This window comes from Gossypium hirsutum, chromosome A08 (genome assembly GCF_007990345.1).
Source record: "Gossypium hirsutum isolate 1008001.06 chromosome A08, Gossypium_hirsutum_v2.1, whole genome shotgun sequence".
In the NCBI taxonomy this organism is placed as follows: domain Eukaryota; kingdom Viridiplantae; phylum Streptophyta; class Magnoliopsida; order Malvales; family Malvaceae; genus Gossypium; species Gossypium hirsutum.
This window is the reverse complement of record NC_053431.1, coordinates 94,324,252-94,337,560: the sequence shown is the minus strand read 5'-3', so window position 1 is coordinate 94,337,560 and position 13,309 is coordinate 94,324,252. Positions and strand designations below refer to the sequence as shown.

General features: G+C 31.7%; 1 protein-coding gene across 1 annotated transcript; it reads left to right on the top strand.

The window, feature by feature from the left end:
* The first annotated feature begins 8,725 nt into the window (after nt 1-8,725).
* LOC107926855 (heat shock factor-binding protein) lies at nt 8,726-10,664 on the top strand. The gene is made up of 5 exons (XM_016857798.2): nt 8,726-8,877; nt 9,446-9,499; nt 9,745-9,768; nt 9,841-9,883; nt 10,296-10,664. The coding sequence occupies exons 1-5, from the start codon at nt 8,875-8,877 to the stop codon at nt 10,439-10,441; spliced, it is 270 nt and encodes an 89-aa protein (XP_016713287.2). The 5' UTR covers nt 8,726-8,874; the 3' UTR covers nt 10,442-10,664.
* Nucleotides 10,665-13,309: the final 2,645 nt, after the last annotated feature.

The following is a 13,309-nucleotide window of genomic DNA, read 5'->3' as shown; positions in this document are numbered from 1 at the left end:
TTTAAAATAAAAGTATTAATTGGTTGTATAAAATTTTATCATTTAACAAATATCAAGTAAACCTTAAATCCTAAATCATTTAATATATATAAAGTTTATCTATTATCTCTTAAATAATTTAAACTATAATCATAATTTTAAGATATTAAAATTAAAATTATCTCTTTTACAATCATATAATAAATTATTTAATATATAAATTAAAAACACTAATTAATCTAAACCCTTAATCCTTAAACTCTAAACTCTAAAATCTTAAAATATAAACCATTAACCATGAACCCATAACGTATAACCCCTAACCCCTAACCCTTAAACTTTAAACCCCAACCCTTAAACCATAATACATAAACCTTAAAATAGTAACTCATAAACCTTAAACCCTTAATCATATACCCTAAATCGTAAACCCTAAACTATAATGATTAATTGATTCAATATTTTTAAATTAATATTATCTTTTTTACAATTATATAAGAAAATATTTATCATATAAATTAAAAACATTAATTAACTAAACCCTAAAATCTTAATCCTTAATCCCTAGACCCTAAATCTTAAATCCTAAAATATAAACTCTTAATCCTAGACCCCTAACTCTTAAACCATAATCCCTAAACCCATAATCCATAAAACTTAAAATAGTAACTCGTAAACCTTAAACCCTTAACCATATGCCCTAAATCATAAACCTTAAAATATAATGATAATTAATTCAATATTTTAAAATTAATACTATCTCTTTTACAATTATATAAGAAAATATTTAACATATGATGTACATCAACATCCATGTGATGTTTTTTGGGGTTTAGTATTTTAGGGGTTATAGTTTAGGGTTTAAGATTTTTTAAGGTTTAGGAGTTTAGTGTTTTAAGGATTATAGATTAGTGTTTATGATTTTTTGAGGGTTTAGGATTTTAGGGGTTATATGACTTTTAGCGGCGTTTTACCGAAAGTGCCGCTAATGCTCCAGTTTTTAGCGGCGTTTTATCGAAAGCGCCGCTAATGCTCCGATTTTTAGCAGCGTTTTACCGAAAGCGCCGCTAATGCTCTAATTTTTAGCGGTGTTTTACCGAAAGCGTCGCTAATGCTCTGGTTTTTAGCGGCGGTTTATGCTCTGTTTTTAGCGGTGTTTTTTGCTCTGTTTTTAGCGGCGTTTTCCAAAAACGTCGCTATTGCTCTATGTTTTACAATTTTTGTGGCGTTTTTTGATAAAACGCCGTTAAAAATGCCGCTAAAGCCCTATTTTCCTGTAGTGCAAGATTAATGCTCTATTGATTCCTTTTATCGATTGTATATACGTATTAGATACTCGACAACAACAATGCGTTGTGCTGGTGAGTCAAAACATAAGAGGTGGAACTAAGGTATTGTCGACAATCCAACTAGCCCAGGATGTTTATGATGTTAAGAAAATCGACTTGGTAGATCAAATGCTATGAAAACCACTTTGGGATGTGAAGCCTGTTGAGTTATCAGAGGGGCTACCACCTATGGGAGAAGTGGGTTGTGCATTAGACTTTGGAAGAAAAGCAGTGATGCAAACTAGGTAGTTGAATCCAGTAATACTACAAACGAGGTACATCTTAAACACTTATCTAGTGTTTTACATTATGACTTGCTATTGACTTGGAAAAGACATAGGGGCCCTTTCAAAGTTTTGAAGCAGGTAAGCCAATGGGCTTACAAACCTGAGTTGGTGATAATTCTCAAGGTTAACCTGATGTTCAATGTGGGCATGTTTAAGCCTATTTATGTAGATCAAGGGGATCTTGATTGAGGGAAGTCACAATAGAGGCAAGTAAGAGCAGTGAACTTTTATGATCGAGATGTACAAGAGAGAAATATAGTTTGAGTTAGGCGATGGCAAAAACATAAGTTGAGGCAAATGTTTCGAGGGGTAGAACTACCCGATAGAGACTAGTTGGAGACTGTTGGATATGGTTCCCTAAATGTAGTATTTTTATCTATATACATTTATATTTTTTCGAATAAATTGGTTTAGTAAAATTATTCATGAATTACATTAATACCCTTTATGTATTGTCCTCAATGGTTTTTGCATACAAAGCAAAATGGAAGCAAATATTAGCTCACTAGTTGTCTAATGTTCAACTAATAGTAAGCAGTATCATGTGATTGGATCATAATATAGAAGGACAACTTATATTAGTTGACGAATCTAAACATGTCATTAATCTAATAAAAAATGAGCAAACCTTTTGATAGAATAATGTAACACCCTATACTCGGTTCAGTCGCTTGACCCGAGTTATAAGGCACTACAACAATAATCTTTAGATATTTTTCATAATTTCAATCAAATTCAAACAAACAATTTATATTCAATTATTTCCATGTTTTTCAATCAATTTTGAACCTAATTCGAACTTATTGAACATCTAAAATAAACTAGAACCAAATCTAGATTAAATTGAAACTTCTACAAAATTCTGAGTAAAAAGTGCAAACAGGGTTCACACGGCTATGTGGCCAGGCCGTGTGACAGAGCCTAGGCTGTGTGGCTTAGGGTCATGATCATGTGGCCAAAGCATGTACAATTCAAAAATAGGGTCACACAGTCGTGTCGCAAATTATGTGTAATTCGAAATAAGGACACATGACCACGTTGCAGACCGTGTGCAATTTGAAATAGGGATACACGGTTGTGTCACCAGACCGTGTAACATCCTGTGATAATGTGGAAAATACCTGCACCAAAATTTAAGAATCACAAGGCCATGTAATAGCCTTTGTGTACCCAAATTTCATTTAAAATTAAGTTAACTCACATTCAAAAGCTTCGGTTCTAAGCAATGCAATAACTAATGATCAAACCTATCCAAAATGTGCCTAAAAGAGTCAAAACATACCAATTCACACTCAACCTATGTCCCTAATCAATATGCCCTCATTGGCGTATCAAATCAAACATAACAAAAATCATTCAATCCAAGACATAATCAACTTGTTAACTTTATTTAAACATTCAACCAAATCCCAAAATACCTTATGTCAAAATCATCCAATTATATCAAGTTTCTAAAGGCTAATATAACCAAATCAAAGTAATAAGTTACCAAAATACAATTATCATTTCACAACAATCTATCAAAAAAGGCATCAAATAGAATTCTACTAATTCAAATTACCAAACATCCATAAACATATTTACATTTCAAATGGCCAAAACATCACCAAGATACCTATTAACTTTAACATATCAAAGCCCTATTTACATGCTACTTATAACCAGACTAAAATGATCAGAAAGCTACCAAAGTGATGTGATGGCGGATAGTGTGATTTCCAAAACCGATCCAATTAACGACGCAGATCCGACAATATACAAGAAGAAAACCAAAAGAGGTAAGCTGATATAAAACTTAGTAAGTTCATATAATCAAACATATGATACCTTTCAATTTAATTATAAATCATATACAAAAATGAAACTAACTATTCCTTTATTGAACTTTCCACCGATACATAGTACCTGATAAGCAATTGTTAAAGGATGCCATAGGTCTTTTAACTATGGTTTGAGTCCTATTTATAATGATGCCATTTTGCCTTCCAGCCATGGTCTTACTCACTTTTGTCATGATGCCATAGCGTCTTTTAACTATGGTCTTACTTGTTTTTATCATGATGCCATAGCGTCTTTCGGCTATAGTCTTACTCGTTTTCGTCATGTTTATGATAATATATATAAAAAAACATAAATATTTAAATTCAAATCAATAAAAAGATTGTAATAAACCTATTACGAACTTACCAATACACGATAGCTAACGACACGCGACGACGATTATTTGACGACCTTTCTTTTTCCTCATTTATCAATAGATTAATCCATTTCTTGATCTAAACATAATAGTTTAATTCAATTAACCAAATTAAACATCTTAAAACACTTAAATTTATGAAATCAACCCTTTAATGACATTTTCACATTTACCCTAAACTTTCACCTTTTATACAATTTAGTCCCTAAAATCAAAATTCTCACAATTATCACAAATTATCCCAAAAACACTTATGTTGAATTCTATATGGTCCCTAAATAGTTCACTTTTATCATTTTATCACAAGAATTACATGATATTTTACAATTTTAACAACTTAGTCCCTAAACTTTAAAATTAACTAAAATCACTTTACAAAATAGTCATATTTAACTATCAAACTTAACAATCTATCATAAAAATTCAAGAACAACACAAATTCATCTATAGTAAAATTCTAAGCATTTGACGGTTTTACGAATTGGTCCTTGGGTTAGATAGATTAAGCTACAACGATCTCAAAAACATAAAATTACTAAAAACAAAATCAAAACCAATTTAAATGCAATGTTACAAGCTAGCTGAACTTCAAGCTATGAAAATGGTGTTTTTCCCTTCTTCAAAAATCGGTGGAGAGCTTATGGAAGATGACAACATGTTGGTTTCCTTTTGTTTTATTTTACTTAATTATTTAATTACAAATTTACCCTTTAAAACTTAATCTAATTTCATGCATCACCTTGTCCTAACCATCTACTAAAAGTCCATATGGTCTAATTACCACATAAGTCCATTAATTAAAATTTCCATAGTCATTTAACACTTTTAACTATTAGCAATTAACTTTTGTAGCTTTTACGATTTAATCCTTTTTACTTAATTATCTAAATGCTAAAAGTTTTTAACCAAATTTTATTATAGCACTTTAATAACCTTATAAATATTAAAATACTGACTCACTGATCGAAATTGTTGTCTCGAAACCATTGTTTTCAACACCACTTAAAAATGAGTTATTATAACTAATATGCCATTTATCAAGTCCAATTGAGGAGATGCTTTGTCTTGGGCATCGGAGTGAATGAATCTTACAATTAGTTTTGGGAAAAACCCCTAGAAATAAGGATATTTGGCTTTCAACAAGAAAACTCAAAGCATGCTTTGGAGAAACCATTGTAACTTCTTTTTTTTTTTACTTTTTCTAAGATGAAATCATGAAATTTTTTGTTGGTCAGAGTCATTTAATTTTACGCTTTTATATGATAGCATCATGATATTTAAATCGATTGCAAAAGTATGTTTATGCATATGTATGATAAGCATGTCATATAGTTTAGGAAAAGAATGTCATATGTACTTTTCATGCATTTATTAATCATTTATGATTGAAATCAATCATTAAAAACCTTGCATGATTTTAAAAGATTGAGTGGGAGAAGATCCCTAAACAAGACTTACGACCTCCATCAATAGTCTCTTGTGATGGCATTATAGTTGTTAAGTATGCCTCATATTTTAGTCAAATTTGAGAGATAATCTTTCAGTCAAACTCTGTTTATCTGTTTTAGTCAAATTTTGATTTTTTTAGATTATTTTATTATTATTTAACCTACGAATTTAGCCTATAAATAGGCTCTTTTACAACCTTAAAAAATACACCCATTAAAATATTAGAGCTCATAACACTTTTGAAGAATTTTGTGTTTATGTTTTGAGGGTTCTTTGTTTTCGGGTTTCAAGGTTTAGTTTTTATCTCCATCTTTTTGTACTCTTCGTTCTTTTGCCATTATAGTAAAATTATCTTTGCTCGTGGTTTTTTATCCTCTTTGGAGGGATTTTTCCACGTTAAATTTGTGTGTTCAATTTCTCAATTTCTTCTGCTATTTTTTTTACTTGTTTGTTGCTTAATTGGGTTGATCCCCAACAAGTGGTATCAAAACTAGTTTAATTTTCATAGATCAGCCTGTTTAGAGATGGCAGCAACAAGGTTTGACATTTGAGAAGTTCAATGGTGTCATAAATTTCAATCTGTGACAATTTGAATGATCATAATTCTAGTTTAGACCGGCCTAAAAAAGGTCGTTACTGAAAAAAGCCTAAGAATCTAGATCAGATAGAACGAGAAGAGCTTGATGAAAAAGCCATGTCTATAGTCTAGTCGTGCCTCGCGAGCAGGGTATTGCAGGAGGTATTGATAGAGAAAAGCTCATCCGCCTTGTGAAAAAGTTAAAAACTCTTTATGTGACTAAGTCTTTAGCTAACTGTTTAGTGTTGATACAATGTTTATTTATGTTTCGGATGAATGAATGTGAGATTCTTAGAGATCAGATTAGTCAATTTATTACTCTTTTGAATGATATAAAGAATGGAGATCATGCTATGTTATTATTGTGCTCTTTACTCTCTTCATACAAGACTTTTAGGGAGACCCTAATTTATGGAAGAGACAAACTCTTATTCGAGGATGTGAAAGGTCATTTTTTGAGTAAAGACAAACTCGACGATGAGTTTGGTTTGGATAGTAAGGCAAATAGGCAAGCTTCCATTTTGGTAGCATCAAAGAAAGGAGACAAAAGATGTCGCTATTGTAAGAAATTAGGTCATGTCAAAGCAGATTGTTATAAACTGCTAATTAAAAGAGCTATTGAGAATAACGAAGAAGATATAGTTGGTGTTAATTTGGCCGAAGAAAGCGGTGACGATTTCTTGTTAGTGTCAATGAGCGATAGTCCGAGCTTATGTCCAGGTAGATCCTAGATTTAGGATGTTCTTTCCACATATGTCTTAAGAGAATAGTTCTCCACATATAGTTCAGTTGAAAGTGGAGTTGTGCGCATGGGAAACGATTCATTCAATAAGGTATGTACCTGATTTACAAAAGAATCTCATCTCCTTGAGTATTTTAGACTCGAAATGTTGCAGAATCAACATTGAGTCGAGCGATATTAATGTGTCTCGTGGGGCTTTCGTTTTGTTAAAAGGTAAATGGACCGTCAGTCTTTATATTCTGGAAGGTTCTACAATGACTAGTTAAACCAGATGTCCTATGTCCGTTATGGAGTTGAAGTCAACTCGTTTAGAGCAGAGATAATGTGGTCATAAAAGGGAAAAAAGGTATGATCGTTTCATTGAGGAGAGGTTCTTCTTTGGATGCAAATTTTGAAAAGTTAGGGCACTGTGTTCGCGAAAATTAGGCTTAGGTTAGTTTTGATTTGACAGTACACAAGTCGAAGGCTAGAAGTCTTCCAGCTTCCAAGCACAGATTCAACTCAGTTAATTCTTTGTACAGTTCATGATAGGCCCATGACGGACTTTGGCAAAGATGGGATTGTGGAAATACGAGACAATGTGGAGATTTATTGAGTATGCCCCATATTTTAGTCAAATTTGAGAGATGATCTTCCAGTCAAACTCTATTTATTTGTTTTAGTCGAACTTTGATTTGTCTAAATTATTTTATTATTATTTGACCTACGAATTTAGCTTTTAAATAGACTATTTTACAACATTAGGAAATACACTCATTAAAAAATTAGAACTTATAACACTTTTGAAAAAATTTGTGTTACGTTTTAAGGGTTTTTTGTTTTCGGGATTTAGTTTTTATCCCTATCTTTTTCTACTCTTTGTTCTTTTTCCATTATAGTAAAATGATTTTTGCCCGTGGTTTTTAATCCTCTTTGGATGGGTTTTTCCACGTTAAATTTGTGTGTTCAATTTTTCAATTTCTTCTGCTATTTTTTTACTTGTTCGTTGCTTAATCAGGTCAATCCCCAACAATAATTTAACTACCCTACAATAGGATTGTCATGTGGATTTCATTGAGGAGGTTTCCCAAAATAAAGAAAAATTATCTTGTAATCGTATGATAGTTGGCAGATCATGTTGTAGGTATTATCATGCGATATAATAAGAAGTTCTTTAAAGAGGACAACTAGTCACAACATGTCACCCGGTGAGATTGTCCCACGATAACTTATTTGTGTACATGATGCGATAGGTGTTGAGTTGATGATTATACACTTAAGATCTTCTAGTTAAGTAACTTCTTACGAAGCTTTACTTAAGCTAGAATGATGATCAAACGTTAAACGATAATTAGTATGTGTGAATGCCTAAAGAATTAGGTTCATATATTAGTTAGGTGGAAATCCATGTTCTTATCCTTGTGTGCGTTGCTTTATTGTGGCTTTTTCAGTGCTTTCGTTGCTCCTTTGTTTTGGATTTGCTTGCGGTTTATTTCGGTGCCTTAGAGAAATTCTTTTGTAAATTTTAATTTTTGAGAGTTAGGCTAACTTAGGCAGATTTGAAGTAAAAATATCGCCTACGACCACGCGATTTGCCAAACTAAAGTTCTAACCCCGTGACAAAGCGTCGTGTAAGCCAAAAGAAAAAAAAAGTATTGACTTCCAATCTACTTATTTGGAACAATGTTGGAGAACCTTACAATCTTATATTTAGAATTGAAAGCTTTACAACCCCATATTTAGCATTTCTATTTAGTTATTTGGCATTTTGCTTATGTGGCCAATTTAAAACTATAGGAAAATCATGTAAAAAAAAGATAAAAGGAAAAAGGTATCGACTTTCACAATGCTTCTCTAAATAAATATTGAATAATCTTATAATTCCATATTCAATATTTTTATTTACTTATTAAACCTTCAACACTTATAACATTAGCCACTTGAGTAATTTTATTTATTTTAAAAATATTAGATAATCTAATTTAATGAATTGAATTTCGATTATTAAATAAAAAAGAGTGAAGAGACTAAGAAGATTAAAAATAAAGTACAAGTTAAATTTCAAAAGTGGAAAGATTAGACCAGATAAATAATATAAATAATCAATTCTATTATTATACCCATTTGAAAAATGAAAAGAATAGCTTAGATAGTGGCATATAGGTAAATAAATGGTGTAGGGCCGGATGAAAAAGGAACACTACCCTCTACCTTTATAAAAAGCGGCGATCAATTCTAAAATTTTCCCTCAATCTCAACGCAATTCAAGTTTTCGAATTGAAGCTACGGTTTAACGAACCAGCGGGAAACAACAATCCAAGATCCACTGCCAATCAATGGTAAACTTTGCTTTCCTTCTTTCTTTTTGAACTTTAGAAACTGATAATCTTATTACCTATCATTTGCTTCAATTCTTTTCATCTCCGATCTGGAATCGCATCACGATTGATAAAGGATTTGCTGCAATGAGCGTTATTTTTCGACTTCGTTTTAGATCCGCTATCTCTAAAACCTCGCTAATCTTTAATTTTTTTTTATATAAAGAAAACCATGCTCTTCTGCTTCATCTCTAAAGCAAATGATTGGAAATTTCGTGTTTTACTTGCAGTGCTGGGGTTTGGGTTTTATTTTCTCTGCCTATTCATGAATGTTTGCGTAGTTTCTCTTTTTGACCTTTTTTTAAAGGTTTTACTTGTTTTGAGACCCAAACCTTTTTATTTAATGTCATGCAATTCGAAAATTCATATTAAATAAAAAAAATGATGATCCGGTTTAAGTCGATTAGAGGGTTATAACTTCGAGGTATTTGATGTTTTGATTTGAAATCTGAAATTAGGGGTTAGCTTTGTGTAGCTTGACATATACTAATGCTGTGTGGTATGGGCTGACTGGTACACATTTTCGCAGGACGGGCATAATTTGGAAGACTCAAAGCAAAGCACTGCTGATATGTCTGTTTTCGTGAGTTTACTCAACCCTTTTTTATAGCATGTAACAATAACCTGCTTTTAATGTAGGCTGTTTTGCTGGTACCTTGAGGGCATATCCATTGCTAGTTTTCGTATAGTCCCGACTTTTAGGTTGCAAAGTCGATCAATCCTAGTGAATGAGTATAATTATAGAAATTATTTGCTGTGCTTCTCGAGGTCGTCTATTTTAGGGATTTAGTTAACGATTTTTTTGACTGATTGTTTTTTTTTTTTTAGGTGCAAACTCTTCTTCAACAAATGGTGAGTTATAACTGGACCCATTCTATAGTTGTTTGAATATATCTCAGTAATTGGCAAATATTTCATTTGCAGCAATCCAGGTTTCAAACAATGTCGGAGTCCATCATCACAAAGAATATCCTTTTCGTATATTTTTAAATGTCATTGGAACATGTTCTTTTTGTAAGATAGAAATTGTTGAATATGTGAAGTGTCATTGAGTTGCTTCATTACATAGATGATAATTTCGTAGAAAAGGTTGTCTTATATTTCTTCGTTTAGCCTTTTCATTGTATTGTTGTATGAATAGGTTGAATTGTCTAAAATAATCTGTACTTTAGTATCAAATTTGTCAACTTCTTGGGAAATCTTGGACTATGAGGCTAAGCTTTACGAGATGGTGTTTTGCCGGTTGAGTATGAAATAAGTTAGACCCTTTGTTACATTTCGTAGTATCATATCATTAATTGAAATAGAAATAGTAAATTAGTTACTTTAGTATTACTCTGAATTGTCTGACATCTATCGTTTACTTAACTTCAAAGCACTTGATGAAATGGGAGAACGTATAAATGAGCTGGAGCAGAGCATCAATGACCTAAAAGCAGAGATGGGAATGGAGGGCTCTCCATCCCCTTTAGCCCCACCAAAGCAAAAGTCAGACGGAGCGAATCAAGAGGATGACTCTGCATAAAACTTGGCCAAAGATTGTATTTAGCGGTTAATTGTGAATGTAATTCGTTCTAATTTGGTGATATCTTGTTTTGAGACTACTTTCGTGCAAGAGAGAGCAGGGGCATTACTATGTGTCCCTGCTTTCCAGTTTTTTTACATGTACCAAGTTTTTCTTCGGTGAATTGGGTTGTTTTGGCAATTTTTAGGGGGAATTTAATGAATTTGAAGTTTTTACTGTGCAATACCGGGCTTGGTTGAGATGCTGTTAACCCTGAATCTTAATCCGTGGACAACCCCAAATCTAATATGCTAGATGATTTTTATTTTTTAAGATAATTTGTCCTAGCTTACATTCAATCTAGAAATACATTTCAACATTGTCTCTAGTTACTATGGATCTTATTAATCTGTCAATTTAGCAAGTTGTACGTTGGGTTTTAATGAATTGGGTCCATTTTGCTTCAACGTTTTAGGGGGATTTCGGTGTGGATTAGTTTTGGGTTTAGATGATTTCGATCTTAGCTTTCAGTTGTTTTTAATTTGGGTTCTGTGGTTTGGTTATTGGGTGTGGTTTTAGATCATTAGGGACTCAGTTCAATTCAGAGTTATGTTAATTTGGTTTTGAGTTAATTTTTGTATGATTCAATTGAGTTGAGTTGAATTTGGGTTGAGATTAATTCAGATAAATTTTTGATTTCAGGTAAGAACTGCTAGCTTTAATAGTTATTTCATGTCTTAAAGCTTTTCTTGTATTAGACTTGTTCAAAGTTTTGGCAATTTGTCTAAAATTTGAAAAGATTGGGACAAAAATAGTAAGTCTGAATAATGAGCTTTCATAAGGAACATAAATTCATTTAAAATATGAGTCGAGCTTAAGTTCTGAACCTGGTTTAACCTGTTTTGATGTTCATAATATGCTATATTTTTACTTTATTTTTTAGATAATGATAAGGCTTAATTAAGATTCAGTCAGTCATTTAAAAAAAATATAAGTAGTCTTGGACAAAATTTAAAGCTCATATTAAGGAGAAATAGGGTTCACCAGGATATCTTTTCAGAAAAACTGAAAGGGTCAGAAAGAAATACTAAAAGAAGGTAAAAAACTGAAGAGAACAAATCTGGAATTTGAAGAAACAATTTTCTTTGAATTTTATGAATGATTCACATGACCTTGATTTTCTGCTAAAACTACCTACTTATACTAATACATCAATCCTCAACTGCTGTTAACCGAAAATCTAACAACTAAACAAACTAACCGTATAAGCTAACTGCTTAACTCTCTGCTGCCTAACTTTTCAGCTTAGTTGTACTTTAACAGGGTCTGATAATATGTCTTCCTTAACCGAACCGAACTAATGAGAAACCCATTGAAAGTTCATGGCATTGTGCTTGTACTGATCATTGTATGGTTCCTACGGGATTTTGTAATAGCAACCTGTGGTCGAACTTCGGAATTTGACAGTGGAACATATCATGTCATAATACGTTAGAACTAGTTTAGATGAATCTGTTGTTTAATGATTTTTCGAGCCAAAAAAATAAATTGTGAAGCATAAAATATAGAGGTAAAATAAGCACAAAAGGTTAATCTCATAATAATCCCACTTTATTACTGTATTTTCCATGTTACAATTACTAATGACGGCAACGATTGATGGCACTGCAGCCTCGGTCGTAAGGGTTAGCTTCAGCCCCTGGCTGACAGTTATAGTAGGACGCACCCCTTCGAGAGCAGGGCACGGTGTCCCCTTGCAGAGCCCCGTAGCTTATGTACCGATTGTTGCTTTCCAATACGCACCGGCTAATCTCGGACTCCATCTCCAACTCACCCATCGCCATGCACACGGCCATCCAGCCCTGAAAGCCGCTGCCCTCTGTCTCAACCAAACCGCTCGAGTAGACAGTGAACGAGGTGGCGATGAGCAGTGTTGTGAGGTGTAATGAAACGCCAAGGAGAAAACTAGAGGTATTAGCCTTTTTTTTTTTGTTTCTATTGTTATGGCTGTTTAGGTTGGTTTAAGACAAGACAACTTGTTTTTAAAGCAAATAATGAAAGAGATGGAAGAAAGACGTTGTGCTGCTCTGTTTTTCAATAAAATGCCACTTTATTGACTCTTGGCCTGTTGTTCTAAATAACTCCTGCAAATGGCATCACAGTGGATTCTGTTAATAAATTTTTAAGCAAAATTTAGTATAATGTCAGTAAAAAATATGAACTCTTAATAAGTATACACAGGATGTTACTTGGCCCCAATTTAAAAAAAAAAAATCTTCCATCTCAACACAAGGTTACTCCTTAATTGAAATTTTAGAATTTGATTACAACATTTAAAGGGCATTTGTTTCACGAAAAATTATCTTTATATTTTCTTTAAAGTTATTTTTTTTAGAAAATTGACTTACGTTTATTGATTTATCTTTTTAAAAAACTAAAGTTAATTTCCGAAAAAAAAATCATTTAAGAATAATTTTATTTTTATATAAAAATGAAATCAAACTAACTATTATTATATTAACAATAAAATTTTAAGTTTTAAAAATATTAATATCAAATATTCTAATTTTCAATTTTATTAAACATTCATATTTGATTATTCATATTAAATAATATAATAAATTATTAATATGATTAATATAAATAATTATTTTAATAAATTATTTAATATTAAAATTTATTTTAATGACAAGTTTAAATAAAAATTTTAAATTTTAACTAATATTCTTAATATATTACTGAAAAAAATATTTATGTTAAAATTTTTAATTATAAATATATATTACAGTTTATAAATATTTGAAAATAAAGTTTTATAATATCAAATATGAATATTGGTTTAAATTATGGTTAGCTTCATCTATTTCTTCGAACTCTAATGTGTCACTA

Coding starts and splice junctions, on each gene's coding strand:
- LOC107926855 (XM_016857798.2), top strand. Junction 9,500..9,744: donor CTGCTGATATGTCTGTTTTC/GTGAGTTTACTC, acceptor TTTTTTTTTTAG/GTGCAAACTCTTCTTCAACA. Junction 9,884..10,295: donor GGAGTCCATCATCACAAAGA/ATATCCTTTTCG, acceptor ACTTCAAAGCAC/TTGATGAAATGGGAGAACGT.